Raw genomic sequence first — 27,809 nt, 5'->3', positions numbered from 1 at the left:
CCCTACTCTGAGCAAATAAAAAAAATCCCCCTAGCTGATTGGCCGTGATGCGGAATGGAGCCCTTTCTTCTCTGCAGGGGTAAGTAATGGCTGCTCCTGCTCCTCGCGTGGTGTCCCGGGCTCCTGCCCCCGGTCCACTCCCTTGGCTGCCCGCGCTTCCCCCCTGGTCCCCGCTTTCCCCCGGTCCCCGTGGCTACTCGCGCGGGGCGGGAGATGGCAGCTGGGGTGTTCCCTCCGGTCCCCGCTTCCCCCCGGTCCCCGTGGATGCTCGCGCAGGGTGGGAGATGACAGCGGGGGTGTTCCCCCCGGTCCCCGCTTCTCCTCCGGTCCCCGCGGCTGCTTGCATGGGAGATGGCAGTGGGGGTGTTCCCCCCGGTCCCCGCTTCCCCCCGGTCCCCGTGGCCGCTTGCGCGGGACGGGAGATGGCAGCAGGGGTGTTCCCCCGTGTCTTCCGTGTGTATGAGAGAGAGTGTGTGTGTGTATGAGAGAGAGAGTGTGTGTATGGGAGAGGGAGTGTGAGTGTGTGCAGGACACCAGAAGTACCCCCCAATCAGTCACACCCCATCTACATCACCCCACCCAATCACCCCGTACCCCCACCCAATCACCCCGTCACCCTCTCTCTGTCTCTCACCCTCTCTCTCTGTGTGTCTCTAACCATCTCTCTCTCTCTCTGTGTCTCTCACCCTCTCTCTCACACTCTCTCTCTCTGTGTCTCTCTGTCTGTCTCTCTGTCTGTCTCACCCACACTCGCTCTGTCTCACACTCTGGATCTGGATATCTTATTTACCCTATATATCTTAACTGCCCTATACTACACCGAAATAACCTATACTGCTTTCTTCCAGATCTGACTCAAGCGTCACACGGAAGACATCGGAACCCTCCCTAACCCAGAAGACAGGTAGGGAACACATCCCCTCCAATTGCTGGAATGAGGTGACCTGGACATTGAGGGACTGCGGATCAGGTAAGATCCCAGGCGGGATTGCTGCTTTAAATATTGTGAAGCGGGGGCATCCAGTCACTGGTTAAGGGGTGCAGGAAACTAGTCAATCATAGAGGGTATAGAGGTAAGTGAATCTGCACCTGTTTATGATGGTGTAGCTAAGGCAAGTGTCCCTTGAGATAGAGCCCACAGAAATGGCAGAGGAGGCATATTCCCTACAGATTTTCCAATAGAGGAATTCCACTATGTAACAGAACCAGCCCAACGGCAGGTTCCCATGGGTCTCAACACCAGTCTGCCTAGAAGTTGCAGTTATGATGTAGAACTGGGACATGGATCCCTTGATAGTGATGAGTCGGCCAGAGCCTGCAAGGGGCTCCACAGTAACAGAGTATAATGGATGCTATACAGAATGGGGACAAGTCAACTAAACCAAGTAAAGTCAAGTGTCAGTACCTCCCTAGGGTGTTAAGCTAAGGGCACCTAGGGAAGCAGAAGATAATAGTAAAGCAATGTAACAGTTTGAAGCAAACTGTAAATAAGTTATATGTGACAGAAGAAAAAAAGAGCATTGTCAATTGATGTTAATAAAGCAACATTGATTGTACTACAAAAGGTCATGGCGTCCATCATTACACCACCAATACACACATCCAGCCTGGTGTGGATCCATCACCCTGATGAAGTAACAGAGATGGAGCAAAGCCATGTATGTAATTACACAGTATTTCAGTTTTCATGAGGTTTTATATAACAGGCTTAGAATGTCCGGACAGCTGATCAATTCCGGATCTCTCCGGCAGTGCAGGACATAAGAGGAGGCCTTCCTCTTCCATTCCCGATGTCAGGAGATGGGGTGGATTCAGGCTGGGTGATCACTACTTAAGCAAACACACGATCCCGAACTCTGAATAGTCTCCGGGCCAATCCGGCATGTAAGGGGGTTAAGCAATTTTTTTATTCCTGAAGCACACTTTGATAATTGTAGAGAAGGTGTTATAGTATACAGTATGGCTTTTACTTTACTGCAACTCGAACATATGTTATAGCAAATATCAGAAATCGTGGCAATAATGGGTTTATGTGCCTTTACATTTTTGCAAGTCTGACACAGGGTGCAAAGTGGGACTGCCCCTTTATCCCTTTGAGTGCAGCAAGACATAGCTACTACGTGATGCGCCCCATCTACTTTCCATCACCCCCTCCTTTTTGTTTCCCACCCATCTCCCCCACCCTCTACTCCCTACTCATTCTCTTCCCGCCTTTCTACCCCCCTCCCCTCTCTCTCTCTCTCTCATTCTCCTCTTCATTCTCCCCTTGCCCCTTTTTCATTCTCCTCCCGTCTCTTCCTCACTCTAGCCCCCCTTCTCTCTCGCCCCCCCCCCCTTCTATTTCACTCTGACCCCCCTTTTCTCTCAGTCTCGCCTGGATGGAAATGGGGGTGACTTCTCTGTTTCATTTTCAGTGACAGAGCGATCACGTGATTGGAGTGCCGGAGGGGCTGTGGCACTCTGGTCCTGCGACCCCTCAGGCACCAAAAGTGTTAAAGGAGCAATCCCCCTCCCCCAGAAGCCCAAGTATAACTTTCATAGTGTTTGTATCTTGCCCACTCAGCATGCCCTGCTCTTTATAAAAAAATAAAACATTTTTATTTAAAATTTTATTAATCTCTAGCTACCAAGGTTACCATGGTAACATTCCGACTGCGCTAGGGAAAAACGTCATTTTAACCTCCCAGACACTTAATATTTCAAACGCTTTTATCTCCTGAATAAAGCTATGGAAAGAACAAGAAAGGTCAATTTAAAAAATAAAACAGTGATCAGCGTGGACGGCTGCTTTAACCTGCCCAGGACATACTTGAAAACGAAAGGTTTCGCTCAATGTACTTCCAGGTAAATCATTTTTATAAATAAACACATATTTAGAAGTGTGCTGTGTTTTATTGCAAGTTTCTCTGGCAAGGAAGGGGTTAAAACCCACAGAATCAGCGCAGTGCTTCAGCAGGTGTATCAACTGTAGCAATGAAAAAAAAATGTGGTTTCCTAGGAGGATAATGCTGCAGTAATCTGCCCAGCTAAGCAACGCAGAATTAAAACAAGAATCCACTTTACCACACATCTGGGGACAAAGCTAGTACATAAAAAGTGTTACAGTATATCTGCTTTGAATCAAAGGAAGAGCCATGGTTAACCTGTTAAGGGCAAAAGTTGTTACAATGCTTCAGCAATTGTAAGGTCACAGGTCAGGCTTTAGTTACGACCAAGCTAATGACACTGATGGCTTTACTGGATTAGTGGTCATATTTTGTAACAATCAGAAAATATAAGTAATAATATATAATCAAAATTATATATATATATATATGTATATATATATATATATATATATATATATGTGTGTGTATATATATATATATATATATATATATATATATATATATATATATATATATATATATATATATATTATACACACAAAAATAGAAAGCGCTGGCTTCATAGCATAAATCTGTAAGGTAGGTTTATTAATAAACAGTAAAAGAATGAAACTCACAAAGATCGCTAGAACTTGCGCATGAAAAGGTCTGTCGCCAAAATCATAGGTAGAGATAGAAGCCACTGTTGCTGTGCTTGTACCGGGTCCTTGTGGTGCTCAATGACGTAATTCCACTTCCAGGTGCGCATCAACGTTCCCCCCAGGAACTGGTGTTCACAGCATGGAAGGAGGCTGGATCCACATGGAACCATTACTGATATAGTTCCATTTCCAGACACAAGTGCTATAGTGTCCATGGTCCCAAGCACTCAGGCTTGTAATCTGGCACAATGAAACCCTACGCGTTTCGTCACAAACATGGTGTGACTTCATCAGGGGGTTGATTATACAAGACCCCATTGGTCCCTTTATAGTCCAGAATCAATTGACCAGGTGTTAACCCCTAATTGGATCGCAATCAAAATGTGGGTTGCTTGTAAAACATGGCACATAGAAAACACAAGAATATAGTGCAAGAACATGACACATAAACACATATTTTATGTATAATAGCTATGTATTACAAACTTACAGGAGCGTGGAGAAGAACGCTGGTGAGTTTATATGATCCAGTGCTCCTGCGGTCCACAATATGTGAGCCGTACTATTTGTGCATTGTGCATTGTGATTTCTGGAGCTTCGACGAAATGTGATCCATGGCAATCACATAGTCTGTCTCGACATTTTTCCATCAAACATAATAAGGATCCAGGTTCCCTTCCAATTATGGGGTTGGAACATATTCCTTCCTCCTTATTAGGAGGGGATAGATTCAAGAAGTTATGCTTTAGGGAGACTTATTAGATCTATACGTTAGGTACTTTTTCTCCAGGAGGGTTTAATGAATGTCTGGATACCAGTACGCTTATTTAGGAATGTTGGTTCCGTATTTTCTTGCCAGTCCCGCTTTCTAGTTGTTAGGGATTGTTGTTCCTTTATTATCTCCTTCCAATTGTAATGATGCCATTTTCCAAGTGCACCTAGTATCTATACACATAGTGTTGGATAATACATCAGCTTTTCATCTCCTATCTGGGAACATTACCATCATTAGTGTTCATAATCACTAGGTAATTTCTCATTTTTAAAAATGTTTTAATGCATGTACCATCATTTATAGCCAATATAGCTATAATATATAGTTTCCCCCTTTCCTTCCCCACCCCCCCCCCCCCCTTTCCTGCAACACTGCTGCAGGGCCCAACACCTGTATTTTCTAAAACCAATTAGAAGAGCGTTAGAGAAGTGTGCCGAGCGTTCAGCAATATAAACAAGAGGCAGAACATACAGTAAGGTGAATAAAATAACTCCCACATCTCAATGTACGTTTTAAACATTACATCCTTGAAGGACGGTGGTCTGCAAGGTTTCACTAATCTTTAATGGTGTCTCGTTTATATTGTATTTGGGGTGTTGTGTATTTTCTACTCTATATTTTTTTAGATGTTTCTGTAATTAATAAATACAATATTTGAGCAGACGGAAAAGGGGTTGCAAATACAAATATTGTACCTTTTTTTTTTCTCTAAAGCTCCCATCATAAACCTTTAAGCCATTATAAATATTATTGCAATGAATTCATTGGATGGCACGGTTTCCCTTTCGCTGCCAGGGTCCTGGAATGCATTGCAATTTATTGCAGACCTTCCTGGTAGTGTAAAAAGTAGGGAAGAGATGAAGATAAGGAGCGCTTTACTTGTTATAAATGAAATCCATAGGCCTGATAAGATTTTTCAGCACTAGATCACAGAGTCTCTTAACACAAGCATGACTCATGCTACATGTACTGGGGTCGGAGAAGAAGTTTATGGGAAGCAGACTGCCACTTTCGCATTATGTTCAAGCAAATGTCATGTCAGAGATGTGTTAGTTAACTCTACTGCGCAAAAAAAACATGAAAGTATTGCTCAGCTGTTGCTACGGTAACAACTGAAAACTAAACCGTTGCTTCTGTGGTGACATGTAAATAATGGACATCTTTTCTGTATACTTATTCTATATCCCATAATAATTCCTTATTGATATAGGACTGAAAATGCATAGCAAGCAGAGATAAAGCCGCAGTTGCCCTTGGCCCGTCTTTGTTCCCCTTCATACATAGGTGGGAAACAGGGGATCCCCCGGGAGCTGAACCCCCTGGTTCACCAGATATATACCAGGAAAGGTGCTGCTAGGTACATTCTGTATGTAAATCTCCCGGGTCACATGGGCCAATAGGAAGCCGCAACGGATGACCGGCACCTTCCCTGCTAAATATCTCAGGAACCAGAGGGTCCCTGGAGCTGACATTAATATGGCTCAGCTCTGGAGACCTCGTACTTCCTTTCTATGTAATACAAAGAGGGGCCAAGAAATAAAATAAAAAACACAAGTAGCCAGAACGACTATTAATGAGCACAACATTTGGAAGGTGCAATGGCAGCGATTTGCAAACAAGACGCACATAACTTATATTAATAACAAGAATAGAAAACAAGATGACAGTTTTAAGGAGGGTTACACATCTTGGGCTCACGGGAGCCAGACATGCCAACTCTCACTGAATTTCTATGGGTCTCGCTGATTTTTTAGCATCAGCAGTGTGATTGATCATCTCCTCACATACTTTACATAACCGGCTTCCTCTAGACCCTATCCAATTCTCCAGCTCTCTCCCTTCTCCTGCCCAAACTTGGCAACATCTACAGTACCTACAACAGAATAATATTGACTACTGTAGATCAAGAACCTCCTGCCACTATGTTCAGCTGCAGTGTCGTTAGGCCTCAACTGCCACACTCTTTGGTCTCCGTAACATAGCTCTCACTCTCCACCTATTTGTACAACTACTCCTTCAGTGTTTCCATTGCTGCTATATCCCATTTTGTGTTGGGGTCCTACAGGGCTCTTCACCAGGACCTCTACTCATCTACCTTTGTACCTCATCTCTTTGTGTACCAATTCACTCATTTGCTTACCTTTAACATCTGATGACAATGTGATGAAGGGGGTTAAGAGGAATTAACTTGTGATGAAATACGAGCGAAGAATAGAGTTGCATTAAAAGTTTCAGTAATCGATTGAAGGGCCACCTAATAAGGATTCAGTGACTCTTACCCTGCACTACTATATCACACCTGCATTATAGTCTCTATTAATCTCAAATTATACAATACAAACACTGCTTCCAATGTAGAAGAAAACAGAATTATGCTAGCGAGTATAAATCAATAAAATGTGTATGATTTTGAACATTAATGTTACTGTAACAAAGACTCTGTACTGATTAAGGGAGAAACACGAAATGCATTGAGAGGCGAGTGACATAATGGCGCTCCGACATCCGGCCACACACGGGCCCAACTAGTAAGGTCTGCTTCCTGGTCTACAGCCTCTCAGCTGTACAAGCTGCAGCATGTGATTGCCCAGGCCTATAAGTAAACACCTCACAGTATCTTTCTTACTTCACAACTTTCCTGCTACCTGTGCGTTTGCTGTGTTGCTCCGTGCTGCGGTTTACTTTCTACTATTGGATTACCTGGTTCCTGACTTCTGCTTGCCCCCTGACACTTCTGTGTGCTGCCTGCCCTGGATTTCAGCCTATGACCTGACTTCATATCTTTGCTTCCTGCCTGGACCTCTGCGTGTGACCAGACTCCAAACACTGCTGCCCGCTCCTGTCTACCATCTGCTCTGCTGATCTGGAACCCGGGCATTTACTGTACCTCTGGTGAGCAACACTATTAAGACTTTCATTGACTTTCCCTGTGGACGCACCACCAAACCTGATACACAGTGAGCGAGGCCACGAGGAGCGACATCTCCTAAGAAGCTTCTGGATATACTGAGCCGATATGCACATTATATTTTGACTTTTGGGAATGTAATCTCATGTTAAACCTGATGAAACATATTAAGTTTTATTCTAGGGGGGCTATTTATTAACGTGCAATAGTGCTGATCACACAAATTTCCAAAGTCAATGGGCGTTTTGGTGTGACAGTGCTCCGATTTCCACGTTCACAATTCATTGAATAATTCCCTATGGCTCTTTTCATTAGTAAATGCTTCACTTCTATTGGTTTTCCAGGAGTGCTTCTTTTTTTTTATGCTCACAGATTTCCTTTCCAAATAAGCACTTATTCTGCATTTGTTACTTGTGTGGTCAGTCTACCCTCAGGGGTGCTACTATCAAAATGGAGTATGGAAAGAACCAGCCTTTCTGGGAGGCAAATAAAAATAGAGCACTTGGAAAGAAGGCCAGAATTTTCCAGGGATGAGAGCATCCAGCAGCAACTTCATCTAGTGAGGGACCACACAGTGAAGAGCGTACTATTTCATGTGGAATCAGTGGAATCTTTTGCATACAGACTCTACTATTCTTCTTCTGTGTACATATTAAGCCAGGGGAGTGCAAACTTTTGGAGCTGCGCCCCCCTGTCTGCTCCACCCTCGCTTTTGCGCCCCCCTCACCTCGCTTGGCGGCGTCAAACGATGCAGCGGGGTCACGTGACCCCATTACTATGGAGACGGCCGTGTGATGTCACTCTGTATGATACCGCTGCGTCATTTGGCGGCGCTTTGCCATAGCGATGCATCATACCAACGCGTCTGAACCCCGGTAAGTTTGTTGCAGAGACCTCACGCAATCCCCCAGCATTTAATTTTAATGCCTCGGGGAAGAGCGCGGGTCTCTGCAAGCGCCCCCCCAAAAAAATCTCACGCCCCCCACTTTGCGCACCGCTGTATAAAGCCATCTTGTCAGAGGGAGAACGCGGTGTGTACTTTATGAAACACCGCACTTGACCTCTGCACTGCTGTAAGGCTGCGGCCCAGGTGCCTGCCGAATCCCCCAGTCTGCAGAGAGCTGCAGGGGGAATGACGGGGGAGTGACGGGGGCGCGGCCGTGACGTCACCCTGCAGGTTCGCCCTCATTGGCTGAACCGCCGGGGGCGTGGCCTAGCGCTCCGTCGCGACTCCTGATCTCAATTTTCTTGAGAGCAGGAGTTTCTGTCCGATTGTGATGTAGCTCTTGTCCCTGCAGCGTCCGCAACCGCGGGCGCTGCAGTAGCCAGCGAGGACCTGGCCTAATAGATGACGTTACTCAGCTGCAGTTTTAATCATGTCCACATGTTGCGTAAAAGATGCATGTAAGAAAGAACACAAAAATATTTTTAGCTGCTCAAATTACAAATGGTTGCATTCACATTAACTTGAAATGAGAAAATATTTTCTTTTATTTGCTCTTCTTTAAAGCAGCAATACTACTTCCCCCCTTTATCTCTCCTTTTATTTCTTATTTGTATATGTAAAGCATATGACAATGTTTAATTCTACATTCTTACCTACGCTGGCAATGGTTTGGTGCTCCTGTTATAAATCTGTAAAAATCCTGATTATGTGCCTATCATAATGGCCGCCTTTCAGTTTCAATCAATCCTTCACATTGACAAAAAATTATCACAACCAGGAAAGGAAAGGGGCACTACTTGGGAGGTGGGCTAAAGCCTGTTATAGAAATCAAAGGATGCTTTAAAGCAGCAGTCCAAGCTGCGTTATTTTTTAAATTTATTTTGTTTTCCCTTTAATATGTCCAATACAATCCACACAATGATAAATCCGTGCAGCAGAACATGCAAAGTTCTGTGGGGAAGATCATGTGGCCAGGCAGTCACTAAATACAATACAAAAGAGAGAGGGTAGAGCTCAAAAAGGGGAGCGCCAGAACCTGTTTCAGAAGAGGAAGGGGATGTGACTTTGTAAATGGTTGCTATGGAAACAAAAATGCTCATTACATTATAATACATCAAAAATTTAAGTTTTTTTTCTTTTTCTAATGCTACAAGTATTTTCTCATAGTACAGAACTGATTTATTAAAAAATAAATTAAAAAAACACGTAGGATATTGCTTGGTCTACAGCTTTAAAACTCATTAAAATGGCATTAAGAGTTGAATAATAAAAAAATAAAAAAATTCAAATAAAAAAAAAACTTATCGGATACTACCGAACTACTTGACTTAAAAAATTATATTTAAGATTACACATGTTTTGCTACTTTAACTCAATAATACTTCAGTAAGAAATGTCCTATCAATTGTCTGCTGACTACCATTGTCATTCTTTTTAAACTGCTTTGCAACTCTGGTCTCATCTCTGCACCTTTCAATTTGCTGCATCATTATTTCCTGGTAAAACAAGGGTGAGTAAGCTATTGTAACTACACATAAGGAGTGTATTGTATGCTCTGTTTGTGGTGATTATCAGAATTAGCCATATGGACATACATGTAAATGTGAAACACTAAACATAACTTGTATTGCTTACGTTTCCTACTGCAACTCAAATATTAGTAGCTGAATGGAAGTGCCTTTTAAATGTGGAAATTGAATAAACTCTAAGGCCTGTATTTGACATTCAACTGCAAAACCTCTTCCTAGTTCTCAAATCAAGTGAATGGGATGGAAATCCTCTCTCGCACAGGGAAGGCTGCTTTACTGCACATTAAATAAGGGCATAAGAGTGACATGACAGCCACGAATGTCTTTCATTTATCTCACACAGGATCCTACTGTCCTGTACCTGCCACTTCCACAATGTCACCGGGTACGATGTCTCGGGCTCGAATACGCTGCACCCCGCTGCGGTCCCCGCGGATCACTTTCCCCATCTCTGGCTCGTACTCCTTGAGAGCTTCTATGGCGCTCTCTGCATTCCTCTCCTGCAATAGGAAGGGACATGTCAAACCAGGCAGTAACTACCACCTAACTCGTACACAGCAGCCCACCAGGGTCATTTTTGCATGACGTTTGCGGCTCCTATTCAAGAAGCAGCTTTCCAGTGCTGGAAAAGGGCACAGCTTTATTCAAATAAATGGGACTGGAATGTTCTCCAGCACAAAGAAGAGGCTTTCCTGCATATTGATTAAGGGAAGTTGGCTTGACCCCTGGGCTTTTAAACAAGCAGTGTATTTTAACCAGTGAACAACTCATACCTCCAATTAACCAGGATATTGCTTCTATTATACAGCTACAGTATAATTGCAGAGGGTCTCCCCCCCCCCCTCCAATGTAACCACTTTGCTGCCAAAGAAACTGCCTGGGTTTTCCTGTTCGTGCTACATGACTGTGCTGTGCCAGCATGAAACGTCTCATCTATTTCCATCCGTCATATCCCCATGGCCCAAATCGCTAAACCACCCAAATAGTTTTTAATTGGAAAGAACAGCATTAAATAGAACAAAGGTCTCAATATAGTCCTCCATGTACTTCTGCTTAGTCAATGACATATCCAGACGTGGTCTTCTACAAGATGCTGCATGTTGCTGGGAAAATGTGCACACGGTTCCTGAAACTTGTTCAGCTGAATGTATCCACGTTACTATTAGTATTATTCCCCATTCTAGGGGGTTGAGGGTGAAGAGGCTATACAGATGAATATGTTTGTTATTTACCTATTAGAAACTATCAATGCAGTGTGCTAGATTCCCTGACCTGCTGGTTGGGTCCAAACACATTTGGCAAAAAAAAATATTTCTTTAGTGTAATGGTAGGTTTTTAAATGCAAAAAACATAATGCTTGTTAATGCGCTCTCAAACATTTATACTTTGACCACAGAGATGGCAACCACTGACCCATGCCTGTGAGAATTGAGGGCTCTAGACCAAAATAGTTTTTTTTGTAATAGGAAAACGTTACTTTTTAGAAGTGAGACTCATGAAATGTATGTGCCTGTTGGTACAGTAGTGCTAAAGAAAGCAACTGATATTATATCCCAGCAAATTGCACTAGTATGGCCACTTACCTGCCATACTCCCACAAAAGCATTGACTATGAGGATCATAATGATAACAATCGGTTCCACAAAAGCAGTCACAGTCTCTTCTCCTTCCTCAAACCAAGCCAGAATCTTAAAGACAAAACACAAAATAGTACATTGCTATGTTATTTCATTTAGAGTTGGGATACCTGATCACTCACATGTTCTTACATTCAGTGGAACTTGCTTGTATTAATAGCACACAGCACAGCAACTGAAGTGATAATATGTACATATTAACAAAGTTGCAATAACTCCCAAATATTGAAAGCAAATTAATAGCAGTAATACATAACCCCCTGTAAGATCAGCTCACACTCACACAGCGCTCTGGCAGGTTCCTCTCCAATGTGGTCTGTATATGTGACTGTGATGGACAGGAGAGCCGTGAATAATAACGGCTGTGGAAGAGGAGGGACTATGAGGAAGAGGAGCCTTTAACACAGGGGGCAGCCATGTTAGATCAGATCTGCATGGGCCTGAGCACAGCACGTTGTTTCGAGGTCTGCAAAGAGAGTGCACGTGGTAACCGGAGCTGAGAGCTACAGTTCCACAGTTGAAAAGAGATCAAGTGTGCCGCTGGAGAGGACCCTCAACGGCTAAGACACAGTGATACCGAAGTACCTTTTTGAAGACCAGGCCTGCAACATGTCCAGTACAACACGAGCTCCCACGGTGTGCTGGCACCCTCATGAGCCAACATACCCAGGACTGGGTGGCTACTACACCAATGACACCTGACGCTGACTCTATTTGGGGATTGTGTTGTATATGTGTACAGTGTGTAGTGATCCTTTACTGAGGATCACAAGGTGCCCGAGTTTAATAAGTGTATAGTAAGCAAAGTGAATTACCCATACTGTGTTTGTATTATTCCTGCGGTCTGACCGTAGGCCACGTGTGGCCCAGTAAGTAACAAAAGACTCAGGCCTCAGCGATACTTGTAAGTCTGAGAGCTAAAAGTAGAGTCCGCGTTATAGCGCAATCCGCTACAACGGGGTTAAGCTATATATATCTATCATGGTTTGTCTACTCTGCCTGTCTTTCCCCCCTGTCATATAACCCTAAGCAGTCTGGGTTGTGACAGGTCATCCTGTGGGCTTTTGAACCCCCTCATGCTCCTCTCTGAGTGACGGAAGTGTGGTGGTGAATCATGGCCTGTGTATAGCCAGGTACAGGTACAGAACTTGAGCCCTCCCTTTCTGGTTCCTTAGAGGGGTAGTGCCAAATGTAGTCAATCTGTTCCCCTCCTGCCTAGGAGTGGGATGTGAGTATTCTCTCCTCCCCACCTAGGAGTGGGAGAGGCCGTCAGGCCACAGGGCTGACTGGCCTGTAAGATCTGAGACTCCAGACTCAGGAGTAAGCACCATCCAGATGCCTAGGATTATCTGAGACACTGCCCCGCTGTACAACATCTATGCAGTGACTGCTACAATAAAGTCCTGATCTATTTTACACCTGCCTGGACTGAGTCAGTGAGCGAGGTGTATGAGAGTGCTTCAGAAGGGAACTGCCTCTGGTACTTCCAGAATCCACTGAAGCTGGAGGCGCTGACACCGAACCCAGAAGATATCACAAGACTGTCCTGATCTCCATCCCATCGCAGATCAATTCAGCTCTCCTGGACCCTCACAGATATGCGCACCACAGACACTGTGACGGTTCATGGGATTCCTTCCACTTCTTTCTCTCCCTCTGTCCCTTCCCATGCCAATCCCCCTGCGCTTACCCACTCCTGTCCCGCTCCATCTACCTCTCTGACTGCCCCATTACCTCAGCGCTTGCCCCGCAAGTCTCGTGCACCCATGCGGTCCCCGAGCCCCTGCAGCAACGCTCCCCGCTCCCAGACACTCTCAATGCCCGCTGCCAGTCCCTCACCTCCGGTGGCGATCCCGTCCGGTCCTCTGCTTCCCTCCGCTGGGGTGCCCGCAGCACGGCACTCCGCACGTCTTGTGACGCAGCCTGTGCGCGCGCACTCTCAGCTTACAGAGGGCGCACGCACACGCTCCTCTTCTAAGGCCTGTCTCTCTCCTGACTCCCCCTCCCATTCCCTGCAAGCTATCTCTCTGTCTGACCCCTCTGTCTCCTCCTCTTCTCTCCCTGACCTATCCTTGTTGTCTCCTACTTCTCTCTCTGCTCCTCCCCTCTCTCCCATTGGTGTGTCTTCCTTAATAATCCCTGTCAGTCCTCTCTATCATCGCTCTGCATAGTTCCTGTTTCCGTGTGTGTGCTGACCTATGCTTTGCTCCCTCTGTGTTCCTGCTAGTACCTGCTCCTGTGTTACTTTGTATTTCCCTGGCTTTGACCCCTGCTCATCCTGGACTACCCAGCTCTCTGTTACCCTTGAACCTTGCTACGAACTCTACTTTGCTGACCTCTGGAATCCTTGGACCTGGCTTTGAACTTCGACTACGCTACTCTCTGTACCCCTGGACATTGGCACACGGACACGACCATTCTTACGTTTAACCACCTTTCCAACAGGCCCAGCAACGCTATACCACACTCCGGGCTTGCTCCCACTGCTGTGGGTGTGTGGTGTAATACCGTTCCCACCTCAGTATTGGTGTCTTGCCAGGTCTGCGGGCACAGAGGCATGACACACTGGTAGCTGAAGCAGTATCTCCTAGATGGTCGGGGTATATGTGCTACATATATATTACATACATACACACACAGTGTGTGTGTGTTTGTGTGTGTGTGTGTGTGTGTGTGTGTGTGTGTGTGCGCAAGATTTGGGGGGGGGGGGGACAAGCCAGCGGCTCTGGTGGACCTGCTCGGCTTATACTGCATATTAGGTATGGTCGTACGTCAGGCTCATCCTCTGTGATTGGCTGCTAAATGGGTCTCTCAGCCAGTGGAGCTGTGTTCCACTCTACTGCTGAGCTTGTTCTCACAGGACTCCTCCACTCCTCCGTTCTCCACTCTGTGCTGGGCCCCGTGAACTTGGGCTGTAGCGTCAAAATATTTTGGTTAGAAATTGATCCAGTGAACTAGTTGTTGGCCAGCTTTATCTGAAACCATTTATACTTGCGATGGGCTGGAGATCAGGACAGGCTTGTGATATCTTCTGGGTTCGGTGTCAGCGCATCCAGTTTCAGGGAGGAGAGGGTACTCACATCCAGGGCCGCCAACAGGGGGGTCTGCTGGGGTTGGCGTCCCGGGCCCCATGAGTCAGGGGGCCCAACCTCCCAGGCCCCCTGCGCGGCCATGCCCCTTGACAAATCCCATCGTGCGGTCACCACGGGGTGTGTATATATACACAGCTCAACCCCGTTATAGCACGATCCGCTTCAACACGGATCCACTTAAAACGCATTTTGAGTGTGGCTCCTGATTTAAGCAGATCTCCTACCTTTCTGATTCTGTGCTCTGTCGGACCCCCAACCCCCCGCCACCCCACCCCCCTAAGCTCCGGCGTCAAATGACCCCGGAGGGTCATGTGACGTTACGTCGCCATGGCAACGTCACGTGGCCCCGCGGGGTCATTTGACGCCAAGGAGGAAGGGGGTGGGGGGTGCCAACAGCAAGAGCACACAATCAAGCCTGCAGCTTGTCAGCGCAGCTCGTCCGGGGAAGCCATTAGTCAATCTGATCATCTGGGAGATGACCCGGTGCTGCATCACTGGAGGTAAGGCTTCCTTTGTGGTAACATTAAGCAAAGAAAGTGTACAAACTGCATTTACATATCTAAAGTTATTGCTGGCGAATTCTTTACACTGTCAGACCATGTTGTAACCTCCCTTCACAGTCTGAAGATTGCGGTTTCCTTCGATGTTCTGATGATGTCATGGCTCTTATTATGGGATGCCCTGGGGCCGGTGGAGTGACAGTTGGTTCTCTCAGAGCTGCCCGAGATGCATCATTAGCAAGGGGCTCTTATAGCGACAAAACAGGATAGGTAGCGCTAACTAGACTATAATGATTGGGTTAGTGACTGGTTAAATGGAATATTAAATACACATAAGTATGATACCAAAACAATGAACCTTATATATTGTAATACAACGATATAAGTGGCTGCCTCTGATACAACTCTGACCCCCTGGTCAGAGAAACACTAGATGTACAAAGAATACGTATCTGTGGCGCCTGACATATAGATATATGTAAAAAAGGCTATGAACAACCAAGACAGGTGGGTGTGTAGATCTCAGGATGTCTCCATTTGTCTCCATTACGGCAGACACGGAACCCCTGATCGTGGCCATTTCCCCCGCGATCCGGTTATAAAGCGTTCACATCGGGTGGACCCCGAGCACCAAGTTATAACGTGGTTCAGCTGTATATATACATATACACACACACACACACAGATGTAGCAGGCTTCATTGCTCCTTGTAAGTGGCATGTGTTGTGATATTATGTCCCATCAATACCATGCCATTCAATCTATATACACACATGCACTATATACATTATTAACTACATTATCACCTGGACGCTTCATTTATGAATTGTTTTATACAGTATGTATTGTTGACCTATCTTCATCTGCAAAAAAGACTCTGACTTTTAGAATATATTTTATTAATTCAAAATGTATTTTTATATATGCATGTCTGTATTTATGTCCCCAGATCTGTATAGTTCTGTGTTTTTCACTACTGTTTATATCTTCCTATCAGGACTGGTCCACTTGTATCATTCACTATGTTGTAGTCAGTAATCCAACTAGACCATCTGTCTATATACTTTGTCAATAGAACTTTCTTTTAGATTTGCTCTCATCCTCCATTTTTAGCACCCACGGTCTAAATATATATACACACACACATCTAATCAATTATATATATACACACTATATATATATATTTGACCGTGAGTGCTAAAAATGAAGGATGAGAGCAAATCTGTCATACATACATACATACATACATACATACATATATCAAAGACAATCTGCAAAATATGAGATGTTCGTGTGACTTGACTTTTGACTTCAGGCTTTCTAACCTAATGTGTCAGGTGTATCTGCCAAAGGGTAGCTTACATTTTCCAACTCCCATGTTGATTTTTGGGGAGGTTATAAAATCTACACCTATGTGCACACAAGAGAAAGAGTCTCAAATTAGCAGATGGTAAATATTAAAGACATGTGGTACCCGAGGCTAGAAGTATGCAGCTATTCTCACATTTTATAAAAAAGTAAAAATGGAAAGAGACTGCTTTCGTGTTCAGCGATGCAAATAACCAGCTAATGAGAGGCGGCATTAATTGTATTCCAGACTCGTTACTGTACTTTGTGACTTGGATGTACGAACATAATGTAACATTTACTCTGCCTGGAGAAAAGATTTATACTAAACAATGATATAGTAAGTAGCAAGGGGTGCATGACATGTATGTGGAGCCTAAGGCTGCGGCCATGGTGAACGCTGGAGAGGGCGCCAGCGTTCACTCGGCTTTTCCCCACCGCCTGCAGCAGGAGAGATCTGTGTCCTGCATGCAGAGGAGATGGGGAGGCGTGCCAGGGGTGACATCACAGAGCTGGTTAGCCCTCATTGGGCGATCCTCTCACGTGACCTGGCTACTGCCTGGCCGCCACGCATGGAAACAGATTTTTCTGTTCCTCCTGCATCGCAAGTGCCGGCGCCATAGCTCCCATGCGCATTGGCGCGCTCTATAGACAGCCTCATAGAGGCACATCTATGTGATCGTGCCGCGCGCCCTCCTGCGCGCTGTCACGATCACCTTGGCCGCAGCCTGAGGCTGCGCTTATAGTGCCGGCGACGTGACTGCGACGTCAGGCTACAGTGGCTGGAAAAATAAAAATTGAATGACTTCCAACGATCGCGACCAAGCTGTTGCTCAGTCGCGTCGCGCTCACTATGAGCATGCGACAGCGGCAATGCATTTGTTTTGACGCGGCGTTGCCGTCACTATAAGCGCAGCCTAAAGTATTGAAAAAGAAGGAAGGAGCACTCACGCTGAAATTATTGGTATACGGCCATGTGTGTGCTTGCAGAACCTGGGTTTCAGGTGCTTTGCTGTGGAGAAGATTCAGCACTCTCATGATCTTTATGCAAAGGATAATTTAATCACAGATCAACGTTTCTGTCCTAAAATGTGGATATATTGAGAAAAGTCCACATTTAAAGACCGAAACTGCGATTAAATTATCCTTTCCATGAAGATCATGAGAGTGCTGCATTTTTGTTCTCCTCAGTCTGCCTAAAGATACCTAGAAGGACTACGGGGCTAATTCTATATAGTCTGAAGTGGCTGTGCCCTAAGAAATATTGGGGGGGGGGGGGTAAATCCCAAAACTAAAGTGCAAGAAACATATACTGTACTTCCCAAACGTAAGGCTGCAGCAAACATTATTTCCACCTTTCTCCTAGTGGCAGATATCTCTCAATGACTCCTGCTGTCACATGTGTGTACTAGGACCTGCTGAATAAATAGGGGTGGGATGGGTGAGCTCAGGCTTTTTTCTATTCCATTTATTTTTAAAACAAAAAATCTACTGAAGAGCTGAATGATCTAAGCCAACAAATTGTGTCAAAAATGACATTTTCGCAGACAGCTTATTGACAGATTTGGCCTAATTTATTTAATAGGTGGTTGCACAGGTAGAAAATAGAGAGGGCATTTGTGGCTAACCTTCTTTGACCCAAATTAAAAATATAGATCTGTAACCCTATTTAACCTCCTCTTGCTCTACTCTCCAGCTAAGCCTATATTTTAGGGACTGGGCAAATCGAATTTCACAGCAGAATTTGAACGGTGCAATGTACCTTCGGATACCCGCGTGTGGATCGCATTTTGACTATTTCCCCCAACTCTATTTATAATGGGCAGTCGTTTTAATGAAATGCAAATGAGCTTATAGTGTATACATACCATATATACCAAAGTTAGCACCAGGAAATAATGATACATTATTTAAAAGCATACCCAACTGTGATGTTATTCCCATCCTGACTCTGATATAGGGCTTTGTCTGGAGAGGAGACAGATAAACGAGGAGGCAAATGAGAGGAGCCCAAAGTCCTAGTTCAGTGTCAGGATAGGAGTATCGCCAACGACTTAAATAACGTCACGTTGTTTGAAGATAGCGAGGCACTATCATGAAATAACATGACTAACTGTGTTACTGAACTTAAGTACAGCCGTTATTTTTGTATTTAATTAGTTAAGTGAAGGATGCATTCACTTAGGGAAAATAACGTCTGTTCCAGTTTATGGCAAGATCACGTTATTTGTCCTGATTTAATGGAGCTTAGCGAATCTAGGATTTAACCTTTAAAAGGTGTACAGAGGATTATTCCTCCTGGCTCTAGTACAAGACTCACATCAATTAATTTGCCAATGACATAATCCCTCAGTCCAGTTCTGCACACAGACCAGGCTCATAACTATTACAACTTTAGAGAAGCAATTTTACTTCTGGTATTCTACAGTAATTTGTCCAACCTAGGTCAACATTTACTTTAACATGATTTTTTTTTTTATTGGCTTACTGATGTTTTTTGGGGAAAACACTTCGACCCTCTCAGGTCTCCTCTGGGACACTATGTCCAAAGCATCATGCGGCTTCCGGGTAGAAAGTTCAGAGGCCGACTATAAGATTGTCTCTAGAGCCTGATGAATGTGTGTGGCTGCTGAAGCAGAAGCAGAGAATGCCACAGAAGTGGGGTTGCCTGTTTTTTTGGCAATAGTGAACCACACATTTACTTTGTAGTTTGACAAGTGAGATGTAAATGTAAACTGATGCTGGTCAAATTAGATGGCTATGCATCCAGTGCTGCAAACGACTGTTTTGCTGTTCAAATAACTGCTTGAGAGTCATGTTGCATGCCTTCGTATCAATCTAAGAAGGTTTGTTATACAACGAGTGAGCACTGCTTACATCAGAAATTAAAGCAGCAATACTACAGTCCCCCAACCTTTTTTTTTCTTCTTATTTTAAAATGTAAAGCATGTGACAATGTATAATTCTACATTCTCACTTAAGCTGGCAATCGTTTGGTGCTCCTGTTACAGTATAAATCTGTCAAAATCCCAATTGTGGGCCTCACATAATGTCCGCCTTTCAGTTTCAATCAATCCCTCAGACAGTGTAACTCAGCAGCTACAATGTATCCTTATATTACTAACTTAACATTATCTATTGTTCCAGTTGACAACTCAAACTGCTGAGAACATTGGCAACAAATTAGTGTTGCAAAGATCTTGCACTGTTTGGGAGGTGGGCTAAATAAAACTTGCTATGCAAAAATCAAAGGATGCTTTAAAACTCATTAGCAATGGCATCAAGAGTTGAAGAAAATAACATTTAATTTTAAAGTCACTATTATCTAATGCTACAGAACAGATTTATAGTACAGCTCAACCCCGATATAACGCAATCCGTTACAACGCAAATCTGCTTATAACGCGATGCACGCGTGGCTCCCAATTTTCGTATTTATGAATACTTTACAACACGATTATTGGTATCTTAAATACTTTATTGAACAATGCATACAATTGTACATTATTTCTAACGCGATCCGCGTATAATGCGATGTGATTCTTTTGACCCCAAGCACAGTGTTATAAGGGGGTTGGGCTGTATTTAAAAAAGAAAAGAAAAAACAACAACTTAGGTTTCACATGTTTTGCTGCTTTAAGTGAGGAATTAGAGAAGGAGTTCCTGGGCACTGTATTATATTTTAAATGAATCACAATTTGCAACTGTAATTGTGCTGCTGTTTCCTTTCCCTGAATCAATTTAATTGGGTAGGTCTGAGGTGGTATTAGCTTCTATGTCTCAGGATTCAACGTCAAAAGTAAGAAGTGCAATTAGCAACTTTCTCACATTGGATGAGGCCTCGAGTGACGAAAAGGAAAATTCTTATGTGCATCAAGGCCCAATTATTATTAGCAGCTACTACCCAGTGCTTCACATTTCCTATTACTGGCTCACTACCTTATGTTAAGGAGGCCAATATTTGAATCATGTACCCCAGTGCTCTTCAAATTATTTTCCAAAGGGCCAGATTAGAAACCATTTACAAGGAGGGCCAGAAGAGGAGCCGTCATGTCATTTTATATACAGTACGTAAACACGTTAACAAAACATACTTCAACAGTACAGCATGTGTACATTTATATACAGAAAAGAATGCAGAGTGAAAAACTGCACTTAGCTGCCAGACAAACTGCAATGAAATTAGCAGGGACAGACAATCTTTGAACCACACAAAGGCCGCCTGGGATGGATGTGGCCCATGGGCCACTTACTGAAGAGCCCTGCTATACTTGATATGTCAGTGTCTTCACACTAACCTCACAAATGGGGTTTTGACACTACATTGGGTCACATAGTAGGTTAGCTGGGATTACCCAGACAGTGATCCCAATACGCTGGTCAAATTAACAAAGACAAGAACAAGTGTGTGACATTGTTCCCCCAGATAACACAATATAACTCCTGGGAGGCGGGACCATGACGTCATGACGTATGCACAAAGCGACGAGGGTGAGAGGCACATTTGAGTGCGGGTCTATCCGCAAGTCGCCATGATACAGGTCTGATACAATACACACACACTCTGCCAGCAGAGACTACATGCGTAACACTGCACTAAACAAAGAGAGTATAATGAGATGTATCTAATGCTATAGCATGACGATGGTAATAGCAACATATAAGGTATTGATATAGATACTGTTGCAGTTGCTCCTCTTGGCAGTGTATGTAGGCAATACAGTTGCTGGCTGTTTTACCAAGTGTGTGTGAGCCTTTTGATACACCCTGTCTGTCTGCGACATATTTGTTCCTCACTGCATGTCTTTGACTTTTTATGAGCTATTGATTTTCTGATTACTTAGAGTGCATTATAATATTGACTTAGGAGGCTACTGTATAACTGGATACGGACTTGATCCGTGCCTCAGAGCCACATCAACACACTTTGTGGGCTCTTTGCACTTGATACACTAGTATGTAAATATTATAGTAATCTGTTCATGTATTAATGAGGCTGTAAATTTATACGAACCTTGATTCGTGCCTCAAGGCGTTCTAACACAGTTTGTGTGCCTATGTAACATAGCTATCATATTAGGTACTTTACTATATATTGTACCCATTGCAGGTTCTTTGTAGGAATAAGTATACGTCATTTATTTGTAAATATTAACATTATCAGTCTTACGCTACCTGTTCATGATATACAGGTTTTTAATTATTTCTAGTGCTGTACCTAGGGGCTATCCACTATCAACTGTGACCTATTGAGGTTCTAACTGCTATTAATGTAATTCATTGTTAAGGATTTCCCCTCTGTTTCAGTTTTAGTCATTTATGTATTTAGCATTTGGTCTGTTTTATATGTTTAGTCACCGTAGCGATATATTCACTTATATATAATTTAGGTAGATTTGGCTATACACTTTTATTGATGTTTTTTGTGTAACCTTTTTTAATATCAATAGAAATAAAGTTTTATTTTAATTTTTCATCATATCATACTTTACAATGAGTGCTATCATAAGGGTGTGCTTTCCCCTAATTTCATAATCGTTCTCTATCCCCTTTTGCACCTCTGTTACCAATTTATTTTGTTTATTGAGCTGAAGCGAGAGTTTCTTTCCCCTCCCCCTTACCCCATATGTTCTAACCAGTTTGAAACGCAGAATATCACCAAGTTTCCATAGTATTGAGTGGCAGTGTTTGTCCAAAATTTCACAGCATATCCCAGCAGAGGGAAAAAGGCAGCCCACGCCATCTGCAAATGGGGCACATCTTTGCACAATGCTCTACAGCACGGGTGCGCAAACTGGGGGGCGCTGCGCTTACTGAGGCCCGGCACTCTTCCCTACAACATTTAAATTAAATGCCGGGATGGCAGGCAGGGCCTCTGAAAGTCCCTTACCTTGTCTCTGGCAGGGAAATGACGCCGCAGGGTCACATGATGTTGCACCACATGCCGTCATGACGTCAGAAAAAATGGCAAAAAGGTAAGGGGGCGCAGACAAAAAAGTTTGCGCACCCCTGCTACTGTATAACTGCACTGCAAGTATGCACAGAAATACGAAATACTCCCCCGAAGGAGCATGCAGACACTCTATGGCAACTACTTTATTTAATATGGTGTCAAGCAGCCTTATACATTTGCGATCTTCTTGCGTAGGGTAGACTACCGCTGGGCATCAAATGAATAAAGCTGGCATCTTCCCGAAATCAAAAGGTAGCCTACTCGGGAATCACTGACCATTATTTTTACTGCATGCGCAGGTTAGGCAAAGAAAAGGTCTTAGCGTTAAAGACCATAAAAAAAATTTTTGGTATAAAGTTACTTGTACATAGTTTTCAATAAAGGATTTATTTTCACAACTACATAGTACTTTAATAGTACCTGATGTGGCGGCCGCTCCCGCACGCAAAGCGTTAAATAATGTTTGCAATTCTGTTAAAGTAGCAGTCCAATAGAAAGCAAATTATGAAGTCATTACATAAATAGTCCATATTGTGCTGATCTATTCATTGCTTTTCATTTTTTTCTAAAACTTTAGCATTCGCTGTGTTTTCCCCCGTTTATTTTTTCAATGGCATCATCTGTTACCGTGACAACGTCTGCTGTGTGTGTGCGTGTGTGTGTGTGTGTATGACTGTGCTCTTTTTAATTTCCATGGGAAGTTTTCATACAATTATATCTCCAATATTGAGCATTTAAAGAGGATGGCATTGCCAGAGCCATCAGTAAAAGAACGTTAAATGTTAAAAAGAAAGGAGACATTTGTTTTTTATGATTCTTATACAGTATAGGGGATCAGTGAGATACAAATCAACAATCTGCAAAACGATTTAATGATTGTACTGTACAGAGATTCTCTGATATACTGTAAAGAACTTCAGAACATCCTCATCACAGAAAATATTCAGCATAACTATTAAAATAGTATAGGAGGATAATATATGTACGATCGATATGCAGTGTCCCCTAAAAGGATACAGCTCTAAAGAAAAAGAAAAAAAAATCACTTTTTGCTAAACCAAGATGAAAACACTTTGGGGGGTGGGGGTGTTAGAAGTCAAGAAATGTTGTTAGCTCAAAGAGTGAAAAAAACAAGGGTGAAGATAACATACAGCAGATAAAAACAGCCAGCTGCATATTTCAGTTCTCTCAGATTTCCTAACCTTGCCCATCCTCGTGATTTCTATATCAATATGTACAGATCTGACTCATGCTTCTAACAGCAGGAGTAACATTTTGACTCCCACGCACAATGCTAGAAATCTAGTGAAATGGAAGGGGTGTTTTTTTTTTTTTTTTTTTACTATCATGTAGAATTCCACCTACTTATTGTCTTTTTGGTACCCAATCACAGAGCAGCTACTTGCTATCCCATAGTAATTGTGTAATTTGCCTGTGAAATATAACAAGTGCCCTTTATATTACAAACTTCCTCAAATGCAAGGGGTGAGTCAGTGTTCACTTCTGAGCATGAAGTTCTTCACCCTGTTAGCATACATTCCAATAAGCCACTCCCACTGCAGCCATATGAAGCAATGCTTTAGATTAACTAGATTTACACCTTGGCTCAAAACCTTCATTTAAAGTCTTGTGACTAATTAATGTTCTGTTGTCCTCTTCTCCTATGTTTTCCGTTCTAACATAACAATATAATTAATAAGCATTGAAAAAGTATCAGACCTTGTCAAGTGTCACACAATTTGCGCGAGTCTTCTGCAGTAGCATTGCATCTCATTGTCTCGCGCAGCATGGAGGCAAATCTCACGGTGACTGGAGAGCAAGAGAGAGCCTAACCTCAACCCCTTTCGTCGTTATCTAGCCCACAATAATCATACCTCGCCCAGAATTTTTACCTTGCCCACAAATTTAATTTACAGGCCCTGGCAAACGCTCCACTTCTCCCTCTGCAGGCATGGATCCCCTACTCTGAAGTTGGGGTCTCACGCATATGGAGTACCCTTGAGAGCTCTGACGTGTTGACTATAAAAGCGTCTCGTGTAGACGGTAGCTGGAAGACTCAGACTGACAGGTCAGACATTTGACTAGCCCAGTCGGTTTCCTAATCTATCCTCAAAACTCCAGAGCAAGATCAGGTTCTTGTGATAACCCATTAACATTTCATTCACATGCTTAATTAAACCTGGAGTCTTTTGTGGTGTTTGTGGATAGGTTGAAAACCACAGATGCAGCCCATGAGTGCAGGGATGGCTAATGCTACTAGTATTTCAACAGTCTCCACCGCGATGTCCACTAAAGTAGATGAGTGAAGATGAGCTGCATAGAAGGACAGCTCAAGGGCAGTCTACACCCCAATTAAGAAAAATGCAAATCAATGTTTTCATATAATACCATTCTCTGTTGTTTAACAGATCAAGAAATGGCTAAATATGAATAACAATCTAAATTATACCAGGTAACAGACTGCATGGTTTTCGCTGCGTGCGGTCATGTTCTGTGTTCTTCTGCATCTATCTGCTGCACCAATGTCACATTCCGTCATTAGTGACTCTGCCTTTGATATGGACCATTTGGTAACAAGAGGGCAGTTTAAAAAAAAAAATTGGGATTTCAATATGAAGCTTTTTTTCTGGGACTGCGTTTCTTTAGCTGTGATACCAGTGTTAGAAGTGTCTAGATCATATAGTTACAATGTATCTTCCAGTCATACAGGGTTTTTTTCTGTTCTTTTCTTAATTGTATATGTAAAGCATGTGACCTAAGCTGGCAATCGTTTAGTGCTTCTGTTATAAAGGCCTGATTGGGTGCCTAACATAATGGCCACATCAGTCAGTGTAACTCAGCAGCTACAATGTATCCTTATATGACTAAGGTAACATTATCTATTGTTACAGATTACAGCTGGGAACATTTGTAACAAATTATCCCAAACATTAGTGTTACAAAGATCTTGCACTGCTTGGGCGGTGCGCTAAAACCTGCTATAGAAATCAAATGATGCTTTAAAACGCATAAAAAATGGCATTAAGAGTTGAACAAAAACAATACAGGACTGATTTGAAAAAAAAACGCCATAAGATTTAACATTTTGCTGCTTTACGTTTTCAGATATTTAAAATTGAATACTAACTGGATAATGTGTAATTTATTTAGTGTTTGCAGTTTTTGTACATCTTTATTGCTTTTTATTTATACTGATATATGAGGGTGCATAATCTAGATCTACCGTTTTTGCCATATTGCTTTCTCAAATTAACCTACTGTACCGCTGTGTTGTCATGTAAGCATGCCCTACTGTGTTTGTTATGTCTCTTAAGTGGCTAATTATTACACTGCAATACGTTGCTTTTAATATGAAACTAACACTTTAGTTTGAGAAGCATTTTGCTTTATTCAATGAATACATATTGTAGGGAAATACAGAACGTGAACGTCGAAAATGAAATGTAGTGCGATATATAGGCATATGCGAATGTGTTCTTGCCAAAAAAATTACTTTACAATCCACACACGTTTGGTAGTGTTAAGATATAGCACAACTTAGTAAAAATTAGTCTGTGGGCTTTAAAGTTCCTCGCAGAGATTTAAAGGGTCATAATGACTTGACACTTGCAATAATTATGCAACTCTGATAACTGGTATTGGAGTGCTCTTACTCCAACATAAATTAAGTCTGTTGTGAATATTTTGAGTAATAACACTCTAATTACCTATCCATATGTATCTATGCAATTACATAGCGCCAACGGTGTACGCAGAGCTGTACAAAGGCTATAATTGAATGCAGGGAATTATAATGCAATAAGTGCAACAAACATAAAATCAGATATAGGACATCCGTGACCCAGAGAGCCTGCAGCCGAAGGATTACTTGTTATCATACATTAAATATCATCAATGTATTTTGTTATGCTGCAAGATAATTTAAGCTGCTATCTCCAGGTACAGTATGTTTGTTTGTTTTTTACCTTCATTATTATGCTACTAAATTGAAAACGTTTCCATGATGATCACCTTGACTTCGTACTATTGCTGCCAGAGTGGCAATGTTCTGCTGTCAGTTCTGTAAATCGTATCCTTATTTACCATCCATCTGTCTTATTTTCAATGAACTACAATATATTTAATGCAGCACTCCCGGCTGCTATTTTTTTGTGTGTGGGGGAGGAATTGTTTTTTTTTTTTTTTAACTGGATTCGAACAGACGGGTTACTGGAGCTGAACCACTTTATTTCCAGCTCGTGGGGCACCTTGGTTTCCGACATACAGTACATACAGTCTACAGTGCTGGTGTTGTCTGCTCATTTAGGGGAAACAAAATGGGCGCCAAACCACAGGGCAACAGGAAGCTGCTGCGGATGACTCTGGCTTCCTATTGCATGGCCGGGCGGCATCTTAAAGAAACCAGGTAGTGCACTGGCCCTTAAATCTGTAAGTATGCTGGCAACCTGGGGATACCCAAAGCTGAAAATAGAGAGGTTCAGCTCTAGAGAGCCCCATAGTTTAAATCCTGTTTAAAAAAAAATCAATTTAAAATCTTGCATATATATATATATTATATATTATATATATATATATATACACACACATACACAAATATATATATATATATATATACATACACACACACACCTTTCATTTACTTGTTCCTGTTCTTTGAAGCAATAAATATTTTCTACGATTTCCAGTGAGTGCTGCAGATCTATTTTTTCCTGTATGTAATCTGGAGCTGGATGGTGAACCTGGCCCCATTGCAAGCACCCTGTTTACCTAAAGATAAGTATTTTTTCTCAGCATATGGTTTGTGCACCGAGTACCCTGGACGTGTGTGTGTGTGTGTGTACACACACATATATGTATGTATATATACACACACACTGTAGATGTTGCACCCGCTATTATAAACCACACGCAATTTTATTACTGTAACTTGTAACGCTGCAATGTACATTGCACGATACAAGAAAACTGAGCCACCAGTCAATAAATTGTACGTCAATTTGAATTTCGGGACTTATAAAAGTCTACAAACCAAAACATTTACTTAACAAGCATCTTTATCCTTTTGCAGTGGTTCCATTTTATTTCCTACATACAATATGGACATATGCTTGTCTGGTTTTGTGCACAAGTGGGTGCCAAAGAAAATAAAACAGGGATTGTACTGGTAAATTTAAAAATGATACAGCTGTATAACTATAATTCTTTTTTTTTACTTACAAAGGAAACAAAAGCAGCCAGTAGAAGAATACGAACTAAAAGGTCTTCAAACTGCTCCACCACCAGCTCCCATAGAGACTTCCCTGGAAGACAATACATGCGGTTAATGTAGTCACTCAGTTATACAAAGGTAAAGCACTTCCGTTGAACTGCAAGATTCTGATGGTAATCGGACAACCTTGGAAAGGACAGATACCCGGAACTACTGTATGCAGACCACTACATATTGCAACAATATAAATCCTCCGTTGGCTAGTTCACATATAGGGGCATATGTATCAAGGCAAAAAAACTGGTGCAATTTTGGGCCAAAACATCTGCACAATATGTATCATACATACGGATTTATTTTCTTTCGTACAGCTGGTGCAGTATG

At 42.8% G+C, this 27,809-nt stretch overlaps 1 protein-coding gene across 1 annotated transcript in view; it reads right to left on the bottom strand.

Annotated features, from left to right (window-relative positions):
* Positions 1 to 27,809, bottom strand: part of ATP2A3 (ATPase sarcoplasmic/endoplasmic reticulum Ca2+ transporting 3) — a 241,979-nt gene that overhangs the window by 99,743 nt on the left and 114,427 nt on the right. The window contains exons 3-5 of the mRNA XM_075589990.1: positions 27,434 to 27,516; positions 11,271 to 11,375; positions 10,049 to 10,187 (exon numbers count right to left, since the gene is read on the bottom strand). Of these exons, the coding sequence (XP_075446105.1) occupies positions 10,049 to 10,187; positions 11,271 to 11,375; positions 27,434 to 27,516 (327 nt within the window). The remainder of the gene's footprint in view (positions 1 to 10,048; positions 10,188 to 11,270; positions 11,376 to 27,433; positions 27,517 to 27,809) is intronic.

Source organism: Ascaphus truei, chromosome 3 (assembly GCF_040206685.1).
Source record: "Ascaphus truei isolate aAscTru1 chromosome 3, aAscTru1.hap1, whole genome shotgun sequence".
Classification (NCBI taxonomy): domain Eukaryota; kingdom Metazoa; phylum Chordata; class Amphibia; order Anura; family Ascaphidae; genus Ascaphus; species Ascaphus truei.
Note: the sequence above shows the minus strand (reverse complement) of the source record. Positions and strands in the feature narration are given on the sequence as shown.